Source organism: Tympanuchus pallidicinctus, unplaced genomic scaffold, assembly GCF_026119805.1.
Source record: "Tympanuchus pallidicinctus isolate F22 unplaced genomic scaffold, pur_lepc_1.0 scaffold4, whole genome shotgun sequence".
Classification (NCBI taxonomy): domain Eukaryota; kingdom Metazoa; phylum Chordata; class Aves; order Galliformes; family Phasianidae; genus Tympanuchus; species Tympanuchus pallidicinctus.
The window spans coordinates 14,571,683-14,593,566 of NW_026294758.1; the positions used below are offsets into that span (position 1 = coordinate 14,571,683).

General features: G+C 36.6%; 1 protein-coding gene across 2 annotated transcripts in view; it reads left to right on the top strand.

The window, feature by feature from the left end:
* Positions 1 to 21,884, top strand: part of RASA1 (RAS p21 protein activator 1) — a 59,823-nt gene that overhangs the window by 35,903 nt on the left and 2,036 nt on the right. For both annotated transcript variants that reach the window (XM_052700513.1, XM_052700514.1), the window contains 13 exons: positions 1,540 to 1,627; positions 4,121 to 4,198; positions 6,035 to 6,192; positions 6,472 to 6,548; positions 10,134 to 10,306; positions 10,504 to 10,663; positions 10,857 to 10,999; positions 11,784 to 11,899; positions 13,031 to 13,117; positions 15,783 to 15,850; positions 19,015 to 19,103; positions 19,933 to 20,010; positions 21,218 to 21,352. In XM_052700513.1, coding sequence (XP_052556473.1) covers positions 1,540 to 1,627; positions 4,121 to 4,198; positions 6,035 to 6,192; positions 6,472 to 6,548; positions 10,134 to 10,306; positions 10,504 to 10,663; positions 10,857 to 10,999; positions 11,784 to 11,899; positions 13,031 to 13,117; positions 15,783 to 15,850; positions 19,015 to 19,103; positions 19,933 to 20,010; positions 21,218 to 21,352 — 1,450 coding nt within the window. The remainder of the gene's footprint in view (positions 1 to 1,539; positions 1,628 to 4,120; positions 4,199 to 6,034; positions 6,193 to 6,471; positions 6,549 to 10,133; positions 10,307 to 10,503; positions 10,664 to 10,856; positions 11,000 to 11,783; positions 11,900 to 13,030; positions 13,118 to 15,782; positions 15,851 to 19,014; positions 19,104 to 19,932; positions 20,011 to 21,217; positions 21,353 to 21,884) is intronic.

Below are 21,884 nucleotides of genomic sequence, written 5' to 3' on the forward strand. Positions count from 1 at the left end.
ATGTCTGAAACTGCTGGTGTTTCTTAAAGTACAAATATTTTGTTGTCTTATTCCAATAATTCTTTTTACTCTTCTCAAAAATTCTGAAAATCCATGGAACTAACCATAATTGAAATTGAAATTTTTGACTATTGAAACTATTGAAATTTTCTGTATGTAAGTTAACAATTATGAAGGAAGCTTTAGTGTACATTTGTACAGTGTAAAGAAGAACAGTTTGTTTAGTGATTACCCCTTAAGAAGTACTCTGCTGTAAAATTGGGCAGTAAGTGGTTCTGAATGTGGGTAGAAAGAAATGCATGGTTGCATCAACTGTAGGAAGCTGATAGTGAGGAACTGTATAAAGTTCCTCCTGTACTTTAAGTAGCTGCTACTTGAAGAAGGAAAAAAAATAAAACAAGAAAAACAATCCCAAACTCTGTTTTTACCCTTTTCTCAGAAGGCTCAGTGAAGCTCGTAGATCTGCTGGTTTCTTTGAGGGTAGTGATGTAAATAGCCCCAGCTCTGGTTACTTCCTGCTCTTCCCCATCCTGTGACATGCACGCAGTTCATCGGGCAGTGAAATGGATGGAGAGCAGAAGGCTGAAAAGGAAATGAGATTCTGTGTAACGTAGTGATTGGGACAGATAAGTTTCCTTAAACATAAACTGGAAGGTTGTGAATGAAGTGTCATTTAAAATAGCTTGTAATTTAACACTTGGTAGTGTTTTTGACAAATGGATGGTGATACAAAATGGCCAAGACACCGTAATTCCATGCAGAGATTTAGAGGTATGTATCAGATGATTGGTGTGTGACCCAATAAACATTTTATTGGTCATGAGACCTGTGGGGCACAATCATGTAGGGGATTTCTTATGATAGCATTTCCTGAAATCCTGAAAGAACAAATCCTTAATGTGTCTTTAATTGCTTGGCAGCAAATGCTGAACCTTTGCTTGTCTTTAAAAGCTTGCGGGAATAGATCTTAGTGGCAAGTCTTTCATGTTCCAAGGTGATTACTTGTTGTCTTGACTGTAAGTCAGTATGCTCTTTTAAATATATATTCTAACATTCAACAAGTCTCTTACTGCTCATAAACAAAACAGCTGTGCTATAATTTTCTTAGAAGAAACATGTTCAAGCAAAAAAGCAATTTTGAAATACCTGAGAATATTTTTTGATAGTCTTTCCTGTCTATTTTGTGCTCAATGTTCCTTTCACAAAATGAGCAGAGAACTGTTAGTTCAGTGTAAATTTTGGCACAGAAGGATTAGAATCGTTCAGCTGAAAGGGACCTTCAGAGATCCTGGAGACTGACCACCTCAGGTCTAACCAGAAGTTAAAGCACATTACTGAGGGCGTTGTCCAAATGCTTCTTAAACAGACAGGCGTGGGGCATCCACCACTTCTGTAGGAAGCCTGTGCCTGGGAATGTCTGACCACTCTCACGGTGTAAAGAAGCTATTCCTAATGTCCACTCTGAGATTAATAAGTGAAGGTGTCTGTAAATATTACAAAGATTAATAAAACTTTTTTGTTGTTCTGTTTATCTTTAAGGCCAAACTGTTTTCAGATAGTAGTTCAGCACTTTAGTGAAGAGCATTACATCTTTTACTTTGCAGGCGAAACTCCAGAACAAGCACAGGTGAGAGCTTTTGTTGGTAAATATAATTTTTAAAGTGATGTATTATTTTTTGTTGGCATTGCAGTGTTCAGCAATTCTTCAGTAGGAAGCAAGGGTACCATAAATGAGATAGTGGTTGAGCTTATATCAACCGGTGTTATGATACAGGAGTAGGAGGTCTAGGAGGGACAAACTATTGTTGGGAATCCAGTACCTATATTACTTGTACTTGGGGATTTTTACTTTGGACAAGTTCCGGTTCTGTGGAATGAACTTAGGTTATATTCTTTTGTACATTTTGCAAAACACAACTTCTGGCATAATTCAGTTCAGAAAAATAATTTGCTCTCCAACACTTTTCCTTCAAGAGTATTTTCCTGATGTGAAATAAAACAATAGCACATCTGTGTGTGCTGTGACCAAATTAGAAGGTATAGCTATCTTCCACAGTTTTCCTGTTCCTGAATCAGTAATTTTTCATAGTTTCGGGCCCTGATTGTGCATGAGAAGTGATGTGATTGTATAGAGCTTAGTGCTCTAAAATCCTCTTACCAGCAGGAGAGTGTAAGTTGAGGCAATGCTCTTATTTATTAAGGTTACAATTTTGAAATGTACATGTTGCATCAGAAGTTAGGCTTTCCATTTGGTTTAATTTGAGTGGAATTAAAGCTTTTCAAAGAGTACTTACAGTAGGCCGTGTACATTCAATATTTTTGTAGAGCTGTATACACAGGAAAGAACACATTTTCTTGTTGAACTGTCAAAAGTTTATGAAAGTCACTGGGATAACATCTGAATATTGCACTGATGTTTATCACACAGCTGTCAGTGTATCATCTCTGAGAAGCAGCATGCGGTCATTGAGAGTATATCCATTAATTTCTGCAATCATGAACATGTAGGTTCATTTTTGCCACGTCCAGTGTCTTGTGAGTTGTAGAAATTAAAAGAACGTGTAGAAAGCAGAACACATGCCTTATTCCCCAAGTGGTTTGATTTAATCTACTTCTGATTCTGATCGATCTAACACACTGTTCACTGTATTCTTTACAAAGCACAGTTCTGTTAATGATGCGGTTTTGGTTCATGCACATCAGCTCTCATTTAGATCTGTTCTGAGAAGATCACGATTTTTTTTAGTCAAACATTTTATAGAGGACTAAGTTTTCTACATATTAAGGAAAAAAAAAGATTATTTTTTTATAGTGTAAATAGATATCAAAGCGGCCATCTTATGGAATGGGTCACATGTTGTCCTTGTTTCTTTGTTAGAAGAATGGTGCTATTGGTGCATTGTTCTCACTGCTGTCAGTTTTAGCATTTAAGAAGATAGGTTTTCCTGTAGTGATTGGGTTTAGGGATGCACTGTGCATCTGCAAGACATTTACTGGTTCGCTGTATTTAGGAAGGCTTTGGCTCTCTCATTGCTACTACTTTAGAATAAAGGAACAAGCCACTAAAACTTCGTGCTGCACACCTGGAAGCTTTTCCTTCTGTGGTAGGCTTGGAAAGTTGAAGCCTGACTCAAAGTAGTGTAGCTAAGAATGGCTGCAGTAGATGATGCTCCTGTATTGTTTTTTAATATGTGGAATGTGCAGTGAAGGAGAAGATTCAAACAATATTGTGGGTTTTTTTAATGACACTGTTAAATTATACTTTGGGGATAATTGGCGGCAGATCTTTGAGATAGACTTTAGAATGCAGCTGATCAGAACCTACGTTTTGAGCTTTGCAACAGCAATAGAGAACATGATGGCTGTGGGACAGAAACAAGAGGAAGCAGCTGTACCTTTTCTCCTATCTTCTAAAGCTAAGACTCCCATACAAAACTCTTATGTTAGGAAGTTTCATCAACTTTTTCGGAGGTGGTCTGGTGAGGTGATGGTGCCTCTTAGCAGCTTATTTGTATAATAATGGAAAAATAAGCACAAATTTTCTTCAGTTTGCTCCTAGGTGGCCTATTCATTTTCTATATTAAAGTGGATTCCATCCATCCATTCTACTACATCAGGCTATGAGAAGACAAAAGGAGGATGTAGGATATCCTTCTTTTGTGTTTTTCTGTTAACGTTGTTTAGTTTACATTGGAATTATATGCAGTATTATGACAGGAATACAGATAAAATTGAGAGGAAAAAAACAGCATAGTTTGTCTTGTTAACTTATTTTTTCAAAAGTAAGCAGGATTTGCTTCATTTTATATGCCATTTACAGTTTAACGTGATGTTACTAGACTGGAAACTCGTTAAAGGTTGCACTGTCTGTGTATATCCAATTAACAGTGTTTGATATTTCCAAAAAAGACATTGCTTCTGATTTGCAAATGCTTAATTCTTATTTACTTATTGAAGATAATTTTGCTTTATTATTCAAATTTAGATATTTGGAGTGGCATAAAAATTGAAGCTGAGGAATAATTAAGATATTTAATGTACCCTTTGAGATGTCTAGTCCCCTGCAAGAAGCTGTACCTGACTTTGCTTTATTATGCTATTCTGCATCCTTCTCTTTTAGGACTGGATGAAAGCTTTGCAGATGTTTTGCAGTTTAAGAAAAACCAGTCCAGGAACATCAAACAAACGTCTACGCCAGGTGAAGCTGTACAGATGTTAAGGGGTTTTGCTTTATTGGGGTTAAAGTTCTATGCTGTGCAGATATATTGACAAATAAATCTTCCTTTCAGTATTAGTAAGTTCTGCACATTCTTACTTTCCTTTTTGGAGTTATGCAGAACCAGAATGATTTCAGTTTTGTTACATGTATGCATAAAGAACAGTGTTTTCATGTAATCTGTAGATACTATGCTAGATACTAATTTCTGATGTCATATAACTGGGATAAAGTCAGCTTTTCTTTATCTGTTTAACTTAATATTTTAAATTGCGAGAGACCTAAATAAACAAACAAACAAAAAACCAGAAAAAAACCATACAAACTTCAAATCATCTTTTGTGTGATGTAAACAAAATGTTTGTTCAAATACTGTTACTCATTTTTTTAGTAACCGGTGCGTGCTGAGCCGTGCTTTTGGCTTAAAATTTCTTGGCCTCTAGAAAGTGCTGCTTTGGCCTTAATTGTCACAGAGGTTGGAGGACTGATGGTCAGTTATGACCAAATCTGTAATCATTGCAAAGTTACATATGTACTTCAACAATCCCTGATAATTCTGAATGTTGGGAACAGTGAACGTAATTACTGTGCAAAAACAAATGCATTTTCCAGGACACACGGAATTATTCTGTAGTTAGCATTAAAGAAGATTAAATGCTTCTGAAGAAAATAACTGTATTAAGTGAATTGGTAGGTGAAATTGGAGGCTTGCAAGCTGCAGAAGCTAAGCAAGAAGGGTGGCATTTTAAACTAATTCTGTCCCTCAAAATACAGTGTTTTTCTGCATAAAGGTGAAGAACAGAAGAAAAGTGAAAAATATAAGTATGAATCATCTAGACAGGAAAAAAACAAACACCTCCATTTGGAGGAAAATTACAGAAATTATATCAGGAAGCAGAGTTTGAGAAATGTGCTTCATCAGTTACTTAGTATTGCACGCCTGTGAAGTGTGATGGAAAGTAAAGCCTTGCTAGTGTTTATTATAGTGACTTTTATGGCATGGTCAGTCTTCTGAGGGAATATACAAACACTAATGTGAATTCTTACAGTTTTTTTAACTGTCCTTCAAAACTTGTATTGCTGAATATTTGAATTTGAATGAAATGTTGACCGAATTAAATGCAGTAATTCGTGTTCTTACCATATTTATTTGGTATCAGCTGTTATCAGTACATGTTGGATTGAGCTGTGAATTACACGTTGTTTGGAATTTTGTAGAAAAGTAGATCAAAATATCTTCCTTGATATGAGTAAGATCTCAGAAAGTTCACTTCTCATTGTTTGGAAACGTGGGGTTACCAATTGCTGTAGTCTTGAGAGTCCATATTACGGACTGAGTGTTTTCAGTTTAGGGGGAAAACTGGTTAAAATGTGTTGCATGACAAGAGTTTTGTGTGATCTGTTGGAACAGCACAGTGTAAGCCATTCTGCTTAGAATCATCTGTGATTTTACTCAAGATGCCAGGTTTTGGTTTCTGTAGAATTTTCTTTGTGTAGAAAAGTTAGCATTTACAAATCCTAGTGTTTGTTAGAGGTAAGTTAAATAAAAACCGTCACCACTAACAAATAGGTCACATTAAAAACATGGTGCCAGAGATTTGTTTTCAGTAGTTGATACTGCTCTTATTTTGTCACTGGTACTTGTTAAAATATTGATCCATTACATCTGTTCCTTGCCCTTTCTATTAGGAAGTAATAGTTTGTGATCACTACTCATAAGTTAACATTAAGCCTCCACATAGAGGAAGAAAAAATTCATATTTTTAATGTTTCTGTTCCAGAAAAAAAGGAGTAATTTTATTCTTTTTTTTTTTTCAGGTCAGCAGTCTTATTTTGCATGTAGAAGAAGCTCATACGCTCCCAGTAAAGCATTTTACTAATCCATATTGTAACATCTACCTGAACAGTGTTCAGGTAGCAAAAACACATATCAGGGAAGGGCAGAACCCTGTGTGGTCAGAAGAATTTGTTTTTGAGTAAGTCTTACTCTTCTCCAGTTCTGCTAAGATGCTTTGCATTTAAGATCATTAGCAGTCTGCTGTTTTGCATGTGCTTTTAAAAGTACTGTGTGTGTGGTTAAAGACCAGCAGCTTTTTATCCATAAATGTGTGAGCAGATTTTCTGTAGGCGGCTAAATATCTTTGTTAATGTGTATCTTTGTCTGTAAATGGAGTTCAGGTTTGAAATGAGTTTATTTAAAATTAAATGCCAGCCAACTGTAAGTATTAATTGAGGCTTTCTGTCTTTTCTCCTAGTGATCTTTCATCTGATATTAATAGATTTGAGATAAGTCTTAGTAACAAAACAAAGAAAAGTAAAGATCCAGATATATGTAAGTATTTTTCTGTAAAAGTTGCATATGTATTGCAGCAGTGGATTATTTCTGCAGTTTTTATGGCTCTTGTGAAACATTATCACAAGAGAATTAAGTGTATTTTTATACCTACCACTCTACTATTTGTATGTTTTGGATGTCTGTTAATGGTTTTGCATTCATGTTTTTACAGTGACAACTTGCATGGTTTTTAGTACTGAGATACACAGTAATCCAGTCCTAAGTACCTCCTGGCTTTCCTAGCTGTTCTTTAGAATCATCATTATGTGATGGAGTGACTGTGCTTACAAAAAGGGAAGGTCAAAAGAGAATCTATCAGTAATAGTCTGCTCAGTTTTACTGTGTCACTGAGTTAACTTATTTGAGCTGTTTTAAGTATGCATGTATGCAATTCCTCATTAATATTTTTGTTGTATTTACTGGGAACGAGGTAAGGGAGCAAATGTGTTACTTCATTTAAAAATGAATCAAAAATATCCTGAGAGTCTCTGGAAAATTTGCCATTTTCTTTGTTTCGCATCATCTCCATTCTTTCCTGGCATGACTTTTAGGCTTAAACCTGAAATTACCTCAGTATCACTTCAGGAAAGAATCCATAGGTTCTTCCACTTTTTACATGAATTCACAAGATTTTTTTTCTCTTCCTATTAACAAGACAACTGCATCTTCAGTAGTTGATTTGTTTCTGTGTATTTCAGCAGGTTAGTAGCAAGCTAGTAAGGCAACATCAGCTTTCTATGAAGAAAGGACTCATTTTGAAAAGCATGACTTCTGAGCTCTTCTATATTAAAAAAAAAAATGGAGATTATGTTCAATTCCCTTCACACATAATATATTTAAAACCTCTTTTCCTAGTAAAACTATCACTTGCTGTTTTGCTTCTCTAAGAGCTTCAGCCCCTACCCTCCTTGTTTGTTGCCTGCAGTGCAGCACTACCCCACCCACCCTCAGTTTGTTCCAAGAATTATTCTTTTCCATTGTGTTCAGACCTGCCTGCTTTAAAGCCTGGCAGAGTACTTAGTCTATTGCAGTTGTTTCAGTTTGCATATATTGTGTCAGTAGCCTGTTATCTATGTCTCTGTTAATTTTGTGATTTTTTCAGAGAAGAGATTTAGAAACTGTGATCAAAGTAGAATTACTACTCAGATTGAGTGCTCTTGTAGAACTCAATTCCAGAGTGCATTTCCAAAACTTTGTCCTTCCTCTGACTAGAAAAATTCTCATATAACAGGAGGAAAAATGATGTCCCTCTGATGCACAGAACGCCTTTAATCATGGTTCGTGTTCTTGCACTCTTCTTATATTTGAGTAGAAAAAATATCTGGCTACCCCAGTGGTTCAGTCAGTACAGGAACCACTGCAATGATAATTTGTGAATTGAATGTTTCAATTTCTTTTAAATTGTTTTTGTCATTTCCTTCTTTGTCCAGATTAAGATTATTGGCTTTGGATGCATCCAGCTGCTGGAAGGTGATAGGAAGTTTAATTAGGGGTAGAGTTACTTAGCTCCCCTCACAGCATAACTCAACAGTAATTTAATTTGGGGACAAGGATTAGACAAAGTCAAGTTGAATTAGTATGCATTTCTGCCATATTATAAATGGAAATAAATGAGCAATACCAGATTTTATCTAACAGACCAGGATGCATTGCCTGAATAACACCTGAACTCTCCAAAAGCAAGAAAATTCATTTCTTCCACAAATATTTGCTTCCCAGCTGCGGTTGCTAAATGTGGATTGCCCTGAAATGGGAACCATGTGACTCTGGTACTGTTCTTCCCCATTATTTGGTTAAGTCAGCTTTCCTGCTTGTTGCTTCTGCTGTAGTAAGCAGACTGAAGGCCCACTAATACGTATGGGTCTCACTGTTTTCATTTCTTCCACCATTTCTTTCATTTTAAATACTAAAATAAGAGCATGAAGACTGGTTTTTGGTATTTTAAAATGTTTTGTGAATTCTCAAGTTTTTGACTTGGATGCTTGTCTGCTAAAAGTAATCAGTAATTATTGTAATATTCCCACCTTGTAAAAGTATTTTACAAGTTTAACTAAGGAGTTTGGTATCATTTCTGCTCAAACCTTTTCTCTTTATTTCTCTACCAAAGAGGAACTAAGTAACTTGTACAATGATTTATTTGCATAGGCATATATTAATGTCTTAAAAACAAACATGAAAAAAATTCAATTAAGTCCTAATATTTAGACTTTGTTTTGCTGCTTCTGAAAACTGGGATGCTCAAGTTTGATTGGACAACTGAAGCAATCAGTCTGCCAGGGCAGTACTACACAGTATTGAACTGTAGTGGAAGTTCTGGTTTAGCACCACAATATTTGGTTAGTTTCATTTAGTTAATGGAGAAAAACTGAATATTTTTTATAAAGGAGGAGGTCAGCACTTGTGGGCACGTCTGTAAAACACTGTATTAGCCTTTGTTTTTCTTCTGAGCGTGGTTCGTATTTGCAGAAGTGCCACATGGTTTTGAAGCTGGTAGTTTAGGTTATGCAGCTGCAGCCAGGTGGAAAAAAGTCACTGTGGTGCCACAGAATTGGCAAATGTACACTGGGAAGTTATGTCTGCTCTGGCAGGCTAGGGGCTCCTCTGTTGTTCAGGCAATATTGCAATTACAAAATACTACTGTAGCCACTGGAAAAAATAAATACATTATTCTAGATCCTGTATTTCACTGTCCCTATCAGTGTGCCAGTGTATGACACATGCCATATGTTTGCAACCAAAGAAACCAAACACATTGCTTAGCTGCAGTGTATAAGATTTGATGGGAAGAAGTATTCTTGTAAAGTTGGTTAGTGGGATTGTGGTCCCATCCATTCTGGTAATAAGTAGAAGATGGAAGAATTATTTTTCCAGCTATTTAACTGACATGAATGAATTATCTTACAGGAGTTTATCAGCTCCAAAGAGCATGAAGTAGTAGGCAACTGATGTGCCCTGAAGTGAGCATTATGGATGTGGTGCTATTCTATTGGGGTATCAGGTGATTACCTGATAACATTGCAATACTGAGGCAATGGAAAATCTGCTAGAACTGCTGACAATTTCTGGAAGACTTGACTTTGCAGTAATGGAATTTAAAAAGAAAAAAAACTTTTTGGAGTATTGTAATTTCAGTAGTGTTACTGTAATAAAAGTAAAAAGAAAGTGGTGAGGAAGTAGGCCTGATGATGGTATCAGCCCAAGACTGGTTAAAAAAAAAAAAATCACAGTGAATTCTGAATACTTCATCTGCTTTTATTTTCTGATGGCTGCTGGGAATTGCAAGGTAGAACTTAACTTATCTGCTGCTTGGGTGTTACAAAGGAAACAGTATCTGTGTGGCATTCTTGAATGCATGTTTATGCATTACTCACAGACTGCTTTGTGTTTCCACTTCACAGGAATATTCTAAACCAGTGAATAGAGAGCCTGCTAATTTATTGATGGCAAAAGTCTTGATTGCTATTATTAATACCCTTGGTGAAGTAAGATGGCATGTGATGAAAATAGTTATTTTATTTGATATGAACAACTTGATATATTTTGCTGGAGGTAAATTAATTGAATAATGCTTTTTTCCTGAAGTATTTATGCGCTGCCAATTAAGCCGATTACAAAAAGGACATGCAACAGATGAGTGGTTTCAACTCAGTTCCCATGTACCATTAAAGGGTATTGAGCCAGGATCTCTGCGTGTTCGAGCACGGTATTCTATGGAGAAGATCATGCCAGAAGAGGAATACAGTGAGTTTAAAGAGGTATAAAAATGTTCAACTTTCCTTAATTCACCTGTCAAAACTCACTTTGTTATGTGAGACAAATTTTGAAAACAGTGCTTGACACAGTTTAATTATATTTATAGTGACATCTATTTTACTATAGATATATGGCACCAGTTTCTACTGAATAGTTACATAAGTTTCTGAATTTTATAAATTCATTCTTTTTCTTTCAGCTTATACTCCAGAAAGAACTTCATGTAGTCTATGCCTTATCACATGTTTGTGGACAGGACAGAACACTGTTGGCTGGCATTTTACTGAAGATTTTTCTTCATGAAAAGCTTGAGTCCTTGTTGTTACGAACACTAAATGACAGGGAAATAAGCATGGAAGGTATTGTTCTATTTATACTGAAATTTACTGAAACTGTGGGCAGGTAGGGAGAAGAGGGCTGTGGTGTCTTACTTTTTGTCGTCTTTATTTACAACATACAGTTGTGAGCAGCAGTTTTTTTTTCTTCTCTGCTCTTTATTGTCTCATTTTCTCAACCTTTTAATTCACTCTTTTTTTTTTTTCCTTCTTTCAGATGAAGCTACTACCTTGTTTCGTGCTACCACTTTAGCAAGTACACTTATGGAGCAGTATATGAAAGCCACTGCGACACGTTTTGTTCACCATGCACTGAAAGACTCTATATTAAAGATAATGGAGAGCAAGCAGTCCTGTGAGGTGATAGCTTGAACTATGTTTGTGAACATCTTGGTTTGTTGAGATAGTTATCTACTGACTGTTATATTTTATGCTTGGATTAAATGTTATCTTTAGAGATATTCATTTATCTCTCAGAACAAAACTCCATTTATGCGATTACTACAGGATCTAAATTCATTTTTTTCTAGTGTTGCCGTGAGCAATGTTCATGATAGCGGTTCTGAAGTGCTGAATTTTTAAATTCACAACTTTCAAGTTAGGCATTTACTCTGTAGCTAACAGAAGTTGTTCTGCAGCAGTTACTGAGCAACATGACCTGAATAACTTGCAGTAAGCACAAGATGTCACGCAGGTCAATTTCTGAACTTTAGTTCTGATTTTAAACTCCCTGATGCTGCTTACTGATCTTGCTGATTTTTGGGGGGAGGTTTCAGGGTAGGGTTGGAGGGGAGGGGATTTCTTTATTTATTTATTTTAAATTATTCTCCTAACTTCTGTGTTTTCCTGCAACTTCATTGTGGAAAGGATGGGGGTCCTCAGAATTCTGAGTTAAAAAGATACAAAAGGGTCATGTGAATGGGCAGTGTGGAATATCTTAAGTATTAAAGGCGTAACATACTAGAGCCTCTGCTGCTCTTGATTTCCTGTGTAGCCACTGAAGCAGATGTGGGAGTTCTGTAGGAGTCTGAGATTTCTACTGTAGCAGCATTTTTAATTTACTTTGAAGAAGTCTTCGTTGTGTAGTATTATGAAGCTGTGTTGTTCTGGTAGGAGTGGAAGCCTAATCATTTTCTCTTTTTAGTTGAATCCTTCAAAACTAGAGAAGAATGAAGATGTTAACACTAATTTGGCACATCTACTCAGTATACTTTCAGAACTGGTAGAGAAAATATTCATGGCTGCAGAAATACTGCCTCCGTAAGTTGGCACTTTTCTGATTTGTATTTGAAAATTCCTGCTTATGTGGTTTACATTGCACCTTAAAATGGTGTTTTTATGGGATCACCTTCTGCTAATCAATCACAAGACTGTTCAGAGTTGGTAGGGTCTTCAGGATAATTTGTACAGTGGAATACAGAAGGATTTAAAACCAACATTTTCACGTATAAATAGTGCCTTTTTACAAAAGCTTCTTGCTTTTCAGGGAAAGAAGCATAAAAATAATCAGTATTTTGTTTCCTGAAAGAGTGTAGAAAACAATTTTAATTAACTTTAATTTAAAAAAGTTTAATTAACTTTTAATTTTAATTTAACAAGTTCTTATAATTCCTCTTCTGGGGAAGAGAGACAGAATTATTAACAGTACATCAAAAATATAAGCAGAGTATTAGTGTGCTGTGCTATGATTATTTCTATCAAGGAAGTGCAGAGGTTAATTTTTTTCCTTTTTAAGTGCCAATGCAACCTCTGAGTTCTTATTTTAGATCTGAGCCATCTAAAAAGAACTTGATAGTACTAACAGTTCTCTTCATTTGCATTCAAAGTAAACAAACTCTTTAATAGTAGATAACAGAAATGTTTGTTTTCTGGTAGTGCTGGCAAGGTTAAAAGGTGTGTTCCTTTTAATTTATGTGATGCAGTTCTCAACACATGGAAAGTGCCACAGTTAATATTGGAGAGGAGAAATTTTGTAGTTGCTTAGACACTTAACTATTAAAATGTAACCCTTATTTATGGAAAGAAAAGTTGCTACTGACTTAAAAGTAAAAAATAAATCCAAGCATCAAATTTGTACTTTTTTAATAAACATAGGTTTTTAAAAAAACATGAAACGTTAAATGCACATTTACTGTTACCTACATGAACAGAACTATGCATCATTGGAAACATTTTCCTAGTTCATAAATCTACTTTTTAATGAACAATTATAAGCTGAGTTTTTACAGATTTATTAACTTACAAATTTTTAATTAATTTAAATGTCTAAATAGTAGACTTGGAATTGATAACATTTGTGTATCAAGTAGGCAGTTGGACAGGATCCTTTCTGACTAGATTTTTTTTATTCTCTGATCTTATCTGATGAGTAATTAGCTACCATTTTTACAGGACACTGAGGTATATTTATGGGTGCTTGCAGAAGTCTGTTCAAAACAAGTGGCCTGCTAATACAACCATGAGAACCAGAGTTGTTAGGTAAGCTGTGTGTTACTGTGTTGAAAGTAATCTTTTAATGTCTTACCTCTAACAAGCTTCAGGGTGCTTAATCTATTTTTCTTTGTGACAAAACTTCATAATACTTACATAGATAATGACATTGAAGATAGTTATGATACTGAGGCATGATATCCCAATTAAGGATTATGAGCTTGCAAGAAGCACATTCATAGACTTTTGCAGAATAAGATGTAGCACAGAGGTCAGGATGGCTTTACATAATAGTTTTAACTTCAAATTTACTTGCATTATGTGAAGTTTTACGACTTAAATAATGATTCCCATTTTCATGCAGGGGAGTGAGGGGGAAAAAAGAAAATTGCTTTGAGAGAAATATTTAGCCTTCATTAAAGATTGTGATCCTGTCATATGCCACCTGAGAAGACATTATTCAGCTACACTTATGTAAGCATATGTTGATTATTGGAGAAAACCTACAAAAGTTAGGGTCACTGCCCCTTAAAATGCAGAACCAGCATGGTGTGAAATCTTCTCATAAAGGTAATCCAGGTGTCATTAGGCTTCACTGAGCTACTGTCTGTATTGCAGTATTTAGTTTTCTGCATCAGAGAGAGCTCCCAGTTGCTGGTGCTGCATGATCTGATGCCAGTCACTCTTATTAACAGTGTTGGCTTCTGAAACCATGTAATTCTATACTGTATTAGGATCCCTCATTTCTCTGTTCCAGACTTGCCACATTGGAACATATCCAACTTGACTCCTCTGAAGTTACACTGGGTACAAAAACTCCAATCTGTATTCATAATCCAAAGCCATATACAAGTCCTTCCTCTAACTACCTATTGCCAGTCCAAAAAAAAGATGTGACCTTGACAAAATCTGTTCCTAGATGTTAGCGTTTGAGGTCATGGGCAAGTCCCATCCTGCACTTTCCTCCCTTCCCCGGTATCTGGCAATCATGATTTGCTGAGGTTAGATTTTCCTCCTGTTGGGGATTTTCAGAAGATTTGTATTTTGGCCCTTTTTTTTCTTTTTAAATCATTTTGACACTAATAGCTGTGGCTTACAGAATTGGGGGTACTATGCTAGCTAGGGCTTTGCCTTCAAATCAGAGCTGCTCCTATTAGGAGAGCCCCGCTTATTCTGAAGGGCTACCATGTTGCAGGGCTGTAGAGCTCAAGAAAAGTGACATCTTTCTCTACTTACTTAGCTCCAGAGAACCACATAGATTTCCTTAGGTGAATGCAGCTTACATTTTAAGTTTCCCTAAATGCTCTAACTTTTGAATCTCTTTTTCCTGTGACCTTAGTCTTCATAAGTGGATAGTTGCAACTTCTTACTAGACTGTTGCAACCTTTTATGAAGGAAACTGTTTTATAAGACTAATTTTTAGATGTCTGAATAGTTTATCAGCTATCTCATTCAAAAAATGTTGCCATTTCTACCTGATTTCCAAAACCCCATGTCAGTATTCATTATTATATTATCCGTTATTTCAGGACTCCACATCAGACTCGTTATTAACACAGGGTGAAAGAGTAAGAACCCCCAAGTATTCTGTATTAGCAGGATTCATACCTCACAGGTCTTGTTAGGCACTTAGGAGAGATTGGTGTGTATTCCATGATTTCCAGATTGCATACTTTCTCATATCTTTATATTCACACCATAGGCAATTATTTTTATTTTTTTTTTTGCTCCACTGAGGTTCAGGACTGTTGTTTTACCAGCCCATAATTTGTGGTTCTTGGAGGAAAAAGAAACTTCCTTACAAGTATGTATTAGAACTCAGATGCCTTGGGCATATGGAAGATATGCTAACATTACCAATAACCCATGCATCATTTCCAAATAATATGAATGTTAGTCACTCTGCACTCAACAGCAAACAAGGCTGTGTGACATCCCCTTCCCTTCCTTGTCAGTTAAGGTTTTGTTATCGTTACAGTGAAGAACAGTCTGCTGGTCCAAGCAAAGTGAAGCATGATGTAAATTACCTTAGCTGGTCTTTATGTAACTTCCTCTTACAGCAGTTAGTAAGAATTAAGGTTGACGTGAATTAGATGTATTTTACTTCTGCTTTTGAAGAAAATTAGATTTTTCTCAACATAGTTGAAAGTTGCTTTATCTTGAATGATACTTTTCTTCAGCTTCCTAAGTGGCAGCATTTAGTTCTGGGAGGAACACAGCAAATCCCATGCTATTCTTCTACTACAGCATACTGTCATCAGGATTTGGATCTGCTTAGCTGTGTTGTTGCCAAAAGAGAGCTTTCCTTCTGCCCTTGTACTCCTGCAACACTTACATTGGTTGGGGGAGTCAAAGGCTGCATGATTATGCCTTCTGTAGAAAACTGGAAAACCTCTGGGTGGTAGAGGACCAGAGACTTATTCTTTTTGAAGCCAGTGTGGTCTTAGCTTCATAGTGACTTCACAATCAAGTTCTTCCCAGTTGGTTTCAGCAATCCACCTTAATTGGGAAATCAGTATGCCTCCTCTTCCAGTTTTTTGGTAGCTGAAGTCATACCAAGACATTCCTAATTAACAACCATATTCCCAAAGTGCAGGCTGATTTGTTGTTGTTTGTCTCAAAAAGATTTCCACATTAACTTGAACTGTTCAAGATTACACAATTTTACGTTAATATTACTATTAAACAAAATACAAATTTCTTTCAATTTCAGTGGCTTTGTTTTTCTCCGACTGATTTGTCCTGCTATCCTGAACCCAAGGATGTTTAATATCATCTCAGGTGACTATATGCTTCAGATCAATTTCATGCATTGTATACTAATAGACATGGATTTACTTTAGTGTCTAACGTAGCAAATTAGGAAGTTATTGAAGAGTGTCCAAACTCATGTAATCCACATCACTTCATGTCTTTCCCTAAAGTGATAAGCATGTGCTTTTCACCCTCAAAGATTAGATGGTTTTTATCTCTAGTGTTGCTGAATTTAATAACATGTTGTGGAGTTGAAGTCTAGCAATGTGCAGTGTATTCTAGAAGTGTGGAAAAATTAAACGTGTGATCTTCAGGTTTCACTTTGAATACAATGCAGCACTGAACTTCATGGCTGAACTTCATGATATGTTTTATGTGAAAAAGATCTATAGAGTTGACGTGTAGAGTCTGTGGAGAGCTATGCAAGATCTACAGAGACTGTACTCAGCTGTGACGAGGCTGCACCTTGAATATTGTGTTCAGTTTTGGGCCCCTCACTACAAGAAAGACATGGAGGCTCTGGAGTGTGTCCAGAGAAGGGCAAGGAAACTGGTGAGGGGTCTGGAGCACAAGTCTTACGGGGAACAGTTGAGGAAGCTGGGATTGTTTTGTCTGAAAAAGAGGAGACTCAGAGGTGACCTTCCTGCTCTCTACATACCTAAAGGGAGTTTGTGGAGAGGTGGGGTTTGGCCTCTTCTCCCATGTAACTAACAATAGGACTAGAGGGAATGGCCTCAAGTTGCAGGAGGGATTCAGGCTGGATATTAGGAAACAGTTCTCCTCAGAGAGGGTGGTCAGGCACTGGAATGGTCTGCCCAGGGAGGTGGTGGAGTCACCGACCTTGGAGGTGCTCAAGAACCATGTAGGTGTTGAAGATGTACTGAGGAACACTGTTCTGTGGGAAATGTTGGTGATACGTAGATGGTTGGATTCGGATGATCTCGGAGACTTTTTCCAACCTTGCTAATTCTATGATTCTGTGGAAGTGTGTCTGGGGAGCCTGGAATACCTGTGGGCCTTTAGTTATTCAAGAGCAATTTTCTGGATTGAATCTGCTGCTTAGATAACTGCCACACACTGTAGAAGTCTTTGCTTTTAGTCATTAAGTGCAGTCAATTTTAAAGATGAAAGAGAGGAAGCATTACTTGAATCAGTAATCTCATTTGACTTGCAGGTCATAAATAAGAGTGTTCTCATGAACTTGCCCAAGTAAATATTCTCACCACATTTTAGTTAACCTGGAATTTTGCTGCTCTCTTGGTAGGGTGCATCTGTAGTAGTAACTACAACAATGGCAAGGGAACATTCTTGTTTGCAAAAGCAGAATTGCAAAATTGATCCGTGGCAGTGCCGGCCAGCATCAGATAGCATTCTCTGAGCCAGCTCTTTGACAGAAACTGAGATGTTGGCATAACCAGGGATCACGTCTGACACAGCTGGCATGGGACTTTCCTGGAGTGAACTTCTGTTGTAGTCACCTAGGAACGTTTGTGGACATTTTAAACTTACAGATGTGAGATTTTTAAGATGGAACATCATTATGTGTGTTTTAGATAAAAGGATGTATTGAGGAAAATGAAAATTGAGATTTTGCTGTATTCCTTATGTAGGAAAAAGAAAGGAAAGGTGTGAAATGCTGAAAGGAAAATTATTGAAACTCAGTTTTTAAATGTTTGAATATATTGTACCTCATCTTTGTTGCCACATATTCTGGCAAAGATGACCCCAGAGTAGAGGACATGTAGCTTGCATGAGCCATGGCTCTTCTTCCTTCCCTGATTTTACTAGTAAGATGCTGATTTGGATATAAGAGGAAATAAGAAATTGGATACAGGAAAGCTTTCTTTCTAATTTTTCAGACAATGTAGCGTATTTTCTCTTTTACACTCTAAGATATCTAGATAAGAAGGGCTCAAACAGAAAGTATCAAAATGTGTAACTCCTTTTAAGCTTGTCTTGAAGTCCTCGGGATATGTTCAGCTAATTTACTACTGCTAAGGTAAACTCACAGATACAGCTACAGGATTTAGAGCTGCTGGGAGGAAAGAAAAAAAAGTGCTGGGGGAGGCTTCTTCTTTGGGAGCAAGTCTTCCAACATACCTCAACTTCAGTAATGAGAAAAAAGTATCCTGAAGGCTGGGTATGGAGCTACAGCTCAGTTTCAGCAGCGAGTCATATACCCTGCGTAACTGTCCTGAAAGAATCTTTGCTCCAAGCATACTGGAGTTGTTTGAAATAATATACGTGTTTACACTGGTTCAGTGGACTTGATGTTCTGGATTGCAAGGTACAAAGGTTACCCAGCACTTCGTCAAAGAATTGCACTATAACACTAGATACTATCAACATCTGGCTTTAGTTGCTCAGTGAGTGGCTCAATCTAAACTCCAGCTACGCAAGAGAGAAACAGAACTTATTTTCAGTGCATTGCTGGATTAGTAAGTAGGAGGGCAGGAAGACAGAGAAAAAGATGCAGTTAGACACAAACAGTATGTACCATATTTACAGAGAATTAGAAAATTCTGAATTTATATGCCAAATGTGAAAAAATTTAAACCTGGCATTTGACCAGGCTGCCTCCTGTAAAGTAGGGGAGGCAGAGATGCACCTGGTTCTGTCACTTTAAAAAAAAAAATAAAAATGAAGTTTTAGCTGACTGTGAGGTTAATGTAAAGTGTTAAGTGCAATACTGAGTACAGTAAGCAAATGTAATTTCATGGAAATATAAGCTAGGATAGCACACTGTGTTTATTCTATAGTCCTGGTGCAAGTAACTTAAAGTATAACTTGTGTGATGCTTAAGAGACTGCTTAGGTAGGTATACACAAATAAGGAGAAGTGTAAACTTTTTTTAATATTTTAACAAGCAATCCTCCTTTCTGCAGAACTATTTCGTATTACTGAAAATGTTTCTCATTTCACATAACTCATACTAAAGTTTGTTTGGCATATTTCTTCAGTATAAAAATAATAAAGGAAATCCACACGTTCACATTTATTTTTGTGGATATAATTACTAAAGCATTCTAAGTTTTGCATCACCAGGTGCCATTTTCCACATACTGCTCCGTTACAACATTCAAAGCATTTAATTCTATTAAAAACACAAGCTGCAGAAGAGGTTTGCTTTCTTTTGGCTGGTGTTGGATCTGTATGCTATAGCCAGTAACAATACTTTGTATTCCTATCAGATTCTCCTTCCCCTACTGCTGCAAGAACACTGACGCTGGTCGCCAAGTCTGTGCAGAACTTAGCAAATCTGGTTGAATTTGGAGCCAAGGTGAATATTATACACGCACACACACACCAACTAGGATTGTGTTGCTGCCATTTCCATATGCAGAGCTTGTCACCTGACATGTTTGTCCTCATCAGTTCTTGAAGCGTTATCCTAGTTCTTGAAGTGTTTTCTGTCTTTGGAACTGAACAGGGTATTGACCTGAAGTAGGGCAGTAGTAGTCTAGCTGCCTTGGGAAGAGAGGCCATACTGTTCTGGGAGAAAGAAACCTGTCTTAATGTGTGATGCCTCTACATACTGATGCTATGAGAACACAAGAAACTCAGCAGACATCTCTGTATATAGCAATTCATTTTCAAATCAAACTCTGAGGTTGGTGTACAGCAGGAGCATCCAACCTTTTGGTTTGCTTAGTTTTGAAAAAAAACCCATGTCTTCACAGGCTCACACACAGGCATGTAGGTAGGCTGGAACATTACTGGCAGTCACTGCATGGTGCTTGCCAAATGGCACAACTGTACGTATCGAATAAGGCGCTTGGGTTTCGATCTGACTGAGCGCTGTGGGCACAAGAGGCAGTTAGCACTGCTCTGTGCTCTCTCCTCCACTGTGTTCTGTTGTCCCATATGCAGTCTGTGCCCAGTCTACACACAGGAAAATATTGCTAAAAATCACACTTTTAAAATTTACAGTCTTGTAAATTTGCAATCATTTTTTATTATACTTTTTGAAAGTAGTATTTGTTTATTGAGGCTAGTGTTGGAAGAACGTGCATATTTCAGAAATTTTGGATTGCATGCCAGTATGTATTTTTATGAATGCATCTAATGAATGTATGAATAATTTAATGAAGACTTTTAAAAATTACTAGGAGCCATATATGGAAGGGGTAAATCCGTTCATCAAGAGCAACAAACACCGCATGATCATGTTCTTAGATGAACTTGGGGTAAGTGATTAAAGAATTCTTCATTGGAAGTTACATGCTACACCATAAATGAAAATTTCTTTACCCTTTTTTATGAACTAGCTCAAAAACATATCAGCTCTTAGATGATTTTTAATGCTTGTTACTGAATAAAATTTGTCTTCTGCATCTTTGAAACCTGCAGATCAGTGTCCTGTCACACAAAACTAAAATCATCAGATGTCATTCGACTTTATTCAGTTAGCACCTCTATAGAAGTGAGAAGCTAAAATATCTACGTAAGAATTATATACTTTGGCCAAAACCTTTACAAATGTATCTTAAACCAAAAAATTCCTGCTTATAATCTGTTGTATAGCTTTTACCAAAGATTTAAATTTCTCTTCAAACAATATGCTGCATTTCAGTTAACCATTTCCAGATGTCTGCTAGCACACTAGATATTGCAGTCTAGAACAAGAACTGCTCTATTACAAAACTCTGTTTTGTGTATGACAGCTGTAAAAGGAATTAGAAGCTCATGGGTAGATCTTTTGAAACAAATGTTTATTTTATAAATGAAGATGAAGGATATGTGCCTACCCTCCTGAACTGATTCATTTAAAGTGACTTAAAGGATGTCCTAGAATGTTTTGATTAGATTCAAAAATGGATATTCTTTTCTGGCACTCAGTAGGTTGCTGTATGTCACCTCTTCTGGTTCAACTTTAGCTTCTGTATGAAATTATGTGTCAGTTTTCTTTAAATTAGTTTGTATGAGGTCATAACAACTGGTTTGAGAATAATGGTTGGATTAATCTGTTTTAATTACAGTGTTACTGTTTTATGATTGGTTTAACAAGTCTGTTAGTTGATATTACAGACTTTACTCTATTTTTTGCTGCTGATGTTCTTTTATTTAAATTGAAAAGGGCACATAATAGATGGATTATCCCCTTATTTACTGGGAGGTTGAGTCTTTATCCTTAATAGTTTTCTTCACTTAGTGGTAGTGTAGCAAAACGAGATTTTTTTTATTGAGCTATTCTAGCAGGAATAGAAATTGCTTATATTGGAGAGGAAGAAACAGAAAACATGGGTGGAAGAATTAGCTCAGGAGACTTAACACTGCCGTACTACTTTGCAGTGTAAAACAACTGAATTGACACACCTGTACAGCAGTAGCATAATTTCCTGTATATCCAAGTATTCACCACCCTTGAATCTGCTCTCATTGCTTTTCTTGAAGAATGTCCCTGAGCTTCCAGACACTACAGAGCACTCTCGAACTGACCTATCTCGTGATCTGGCAGCCCTGCATGAGATCTGCGTGGCACACTCAGATGAACTTCGGACACTCAGTAATGAGAGAGGTGTAATGCAGGTAAGTTAGAAAGCTTAACAGTCAAATCAGAGATACAAACAGCATATCTCAAGTTATTCTGCAATGTTGGGATTCTTTTGCAGTACTTCTGAAGAGCATTATACCTGGTAAACATCTCAAAATGTGCCTATCACCAGGAGTTTATTAACTATAAAGGCCAAACAGCCCATAGTTGTGAGCTGCTGCTTCATGCAAATAAAAACAAGGATGTTTTTTCACAGTTATGGTGAAAGTTCTTAATTTCTAGAGGAAGACATAAGTCCACAAAATGCATGACAGGTTCTCTGGATTTTGGGTTTAATGGTCTTACTGTTTTCAGCTGGATGGAATTTGCTTTCCTTAGCTTTCTATTGCTGCCTTCCCAGTTTTCTAGTACATCGATAAACATGGCAAACTTTTCTATCGAACCCACTGTGAACCTTTATTATTCTGCCAGCTGTTAAGCAGGGCTACTGTAAGTAGCTAAACCTGCAGACTAATTTGTAACAAATAGCTTTATAAAACATAAAAAGGAATAACTTCAAATTACTTC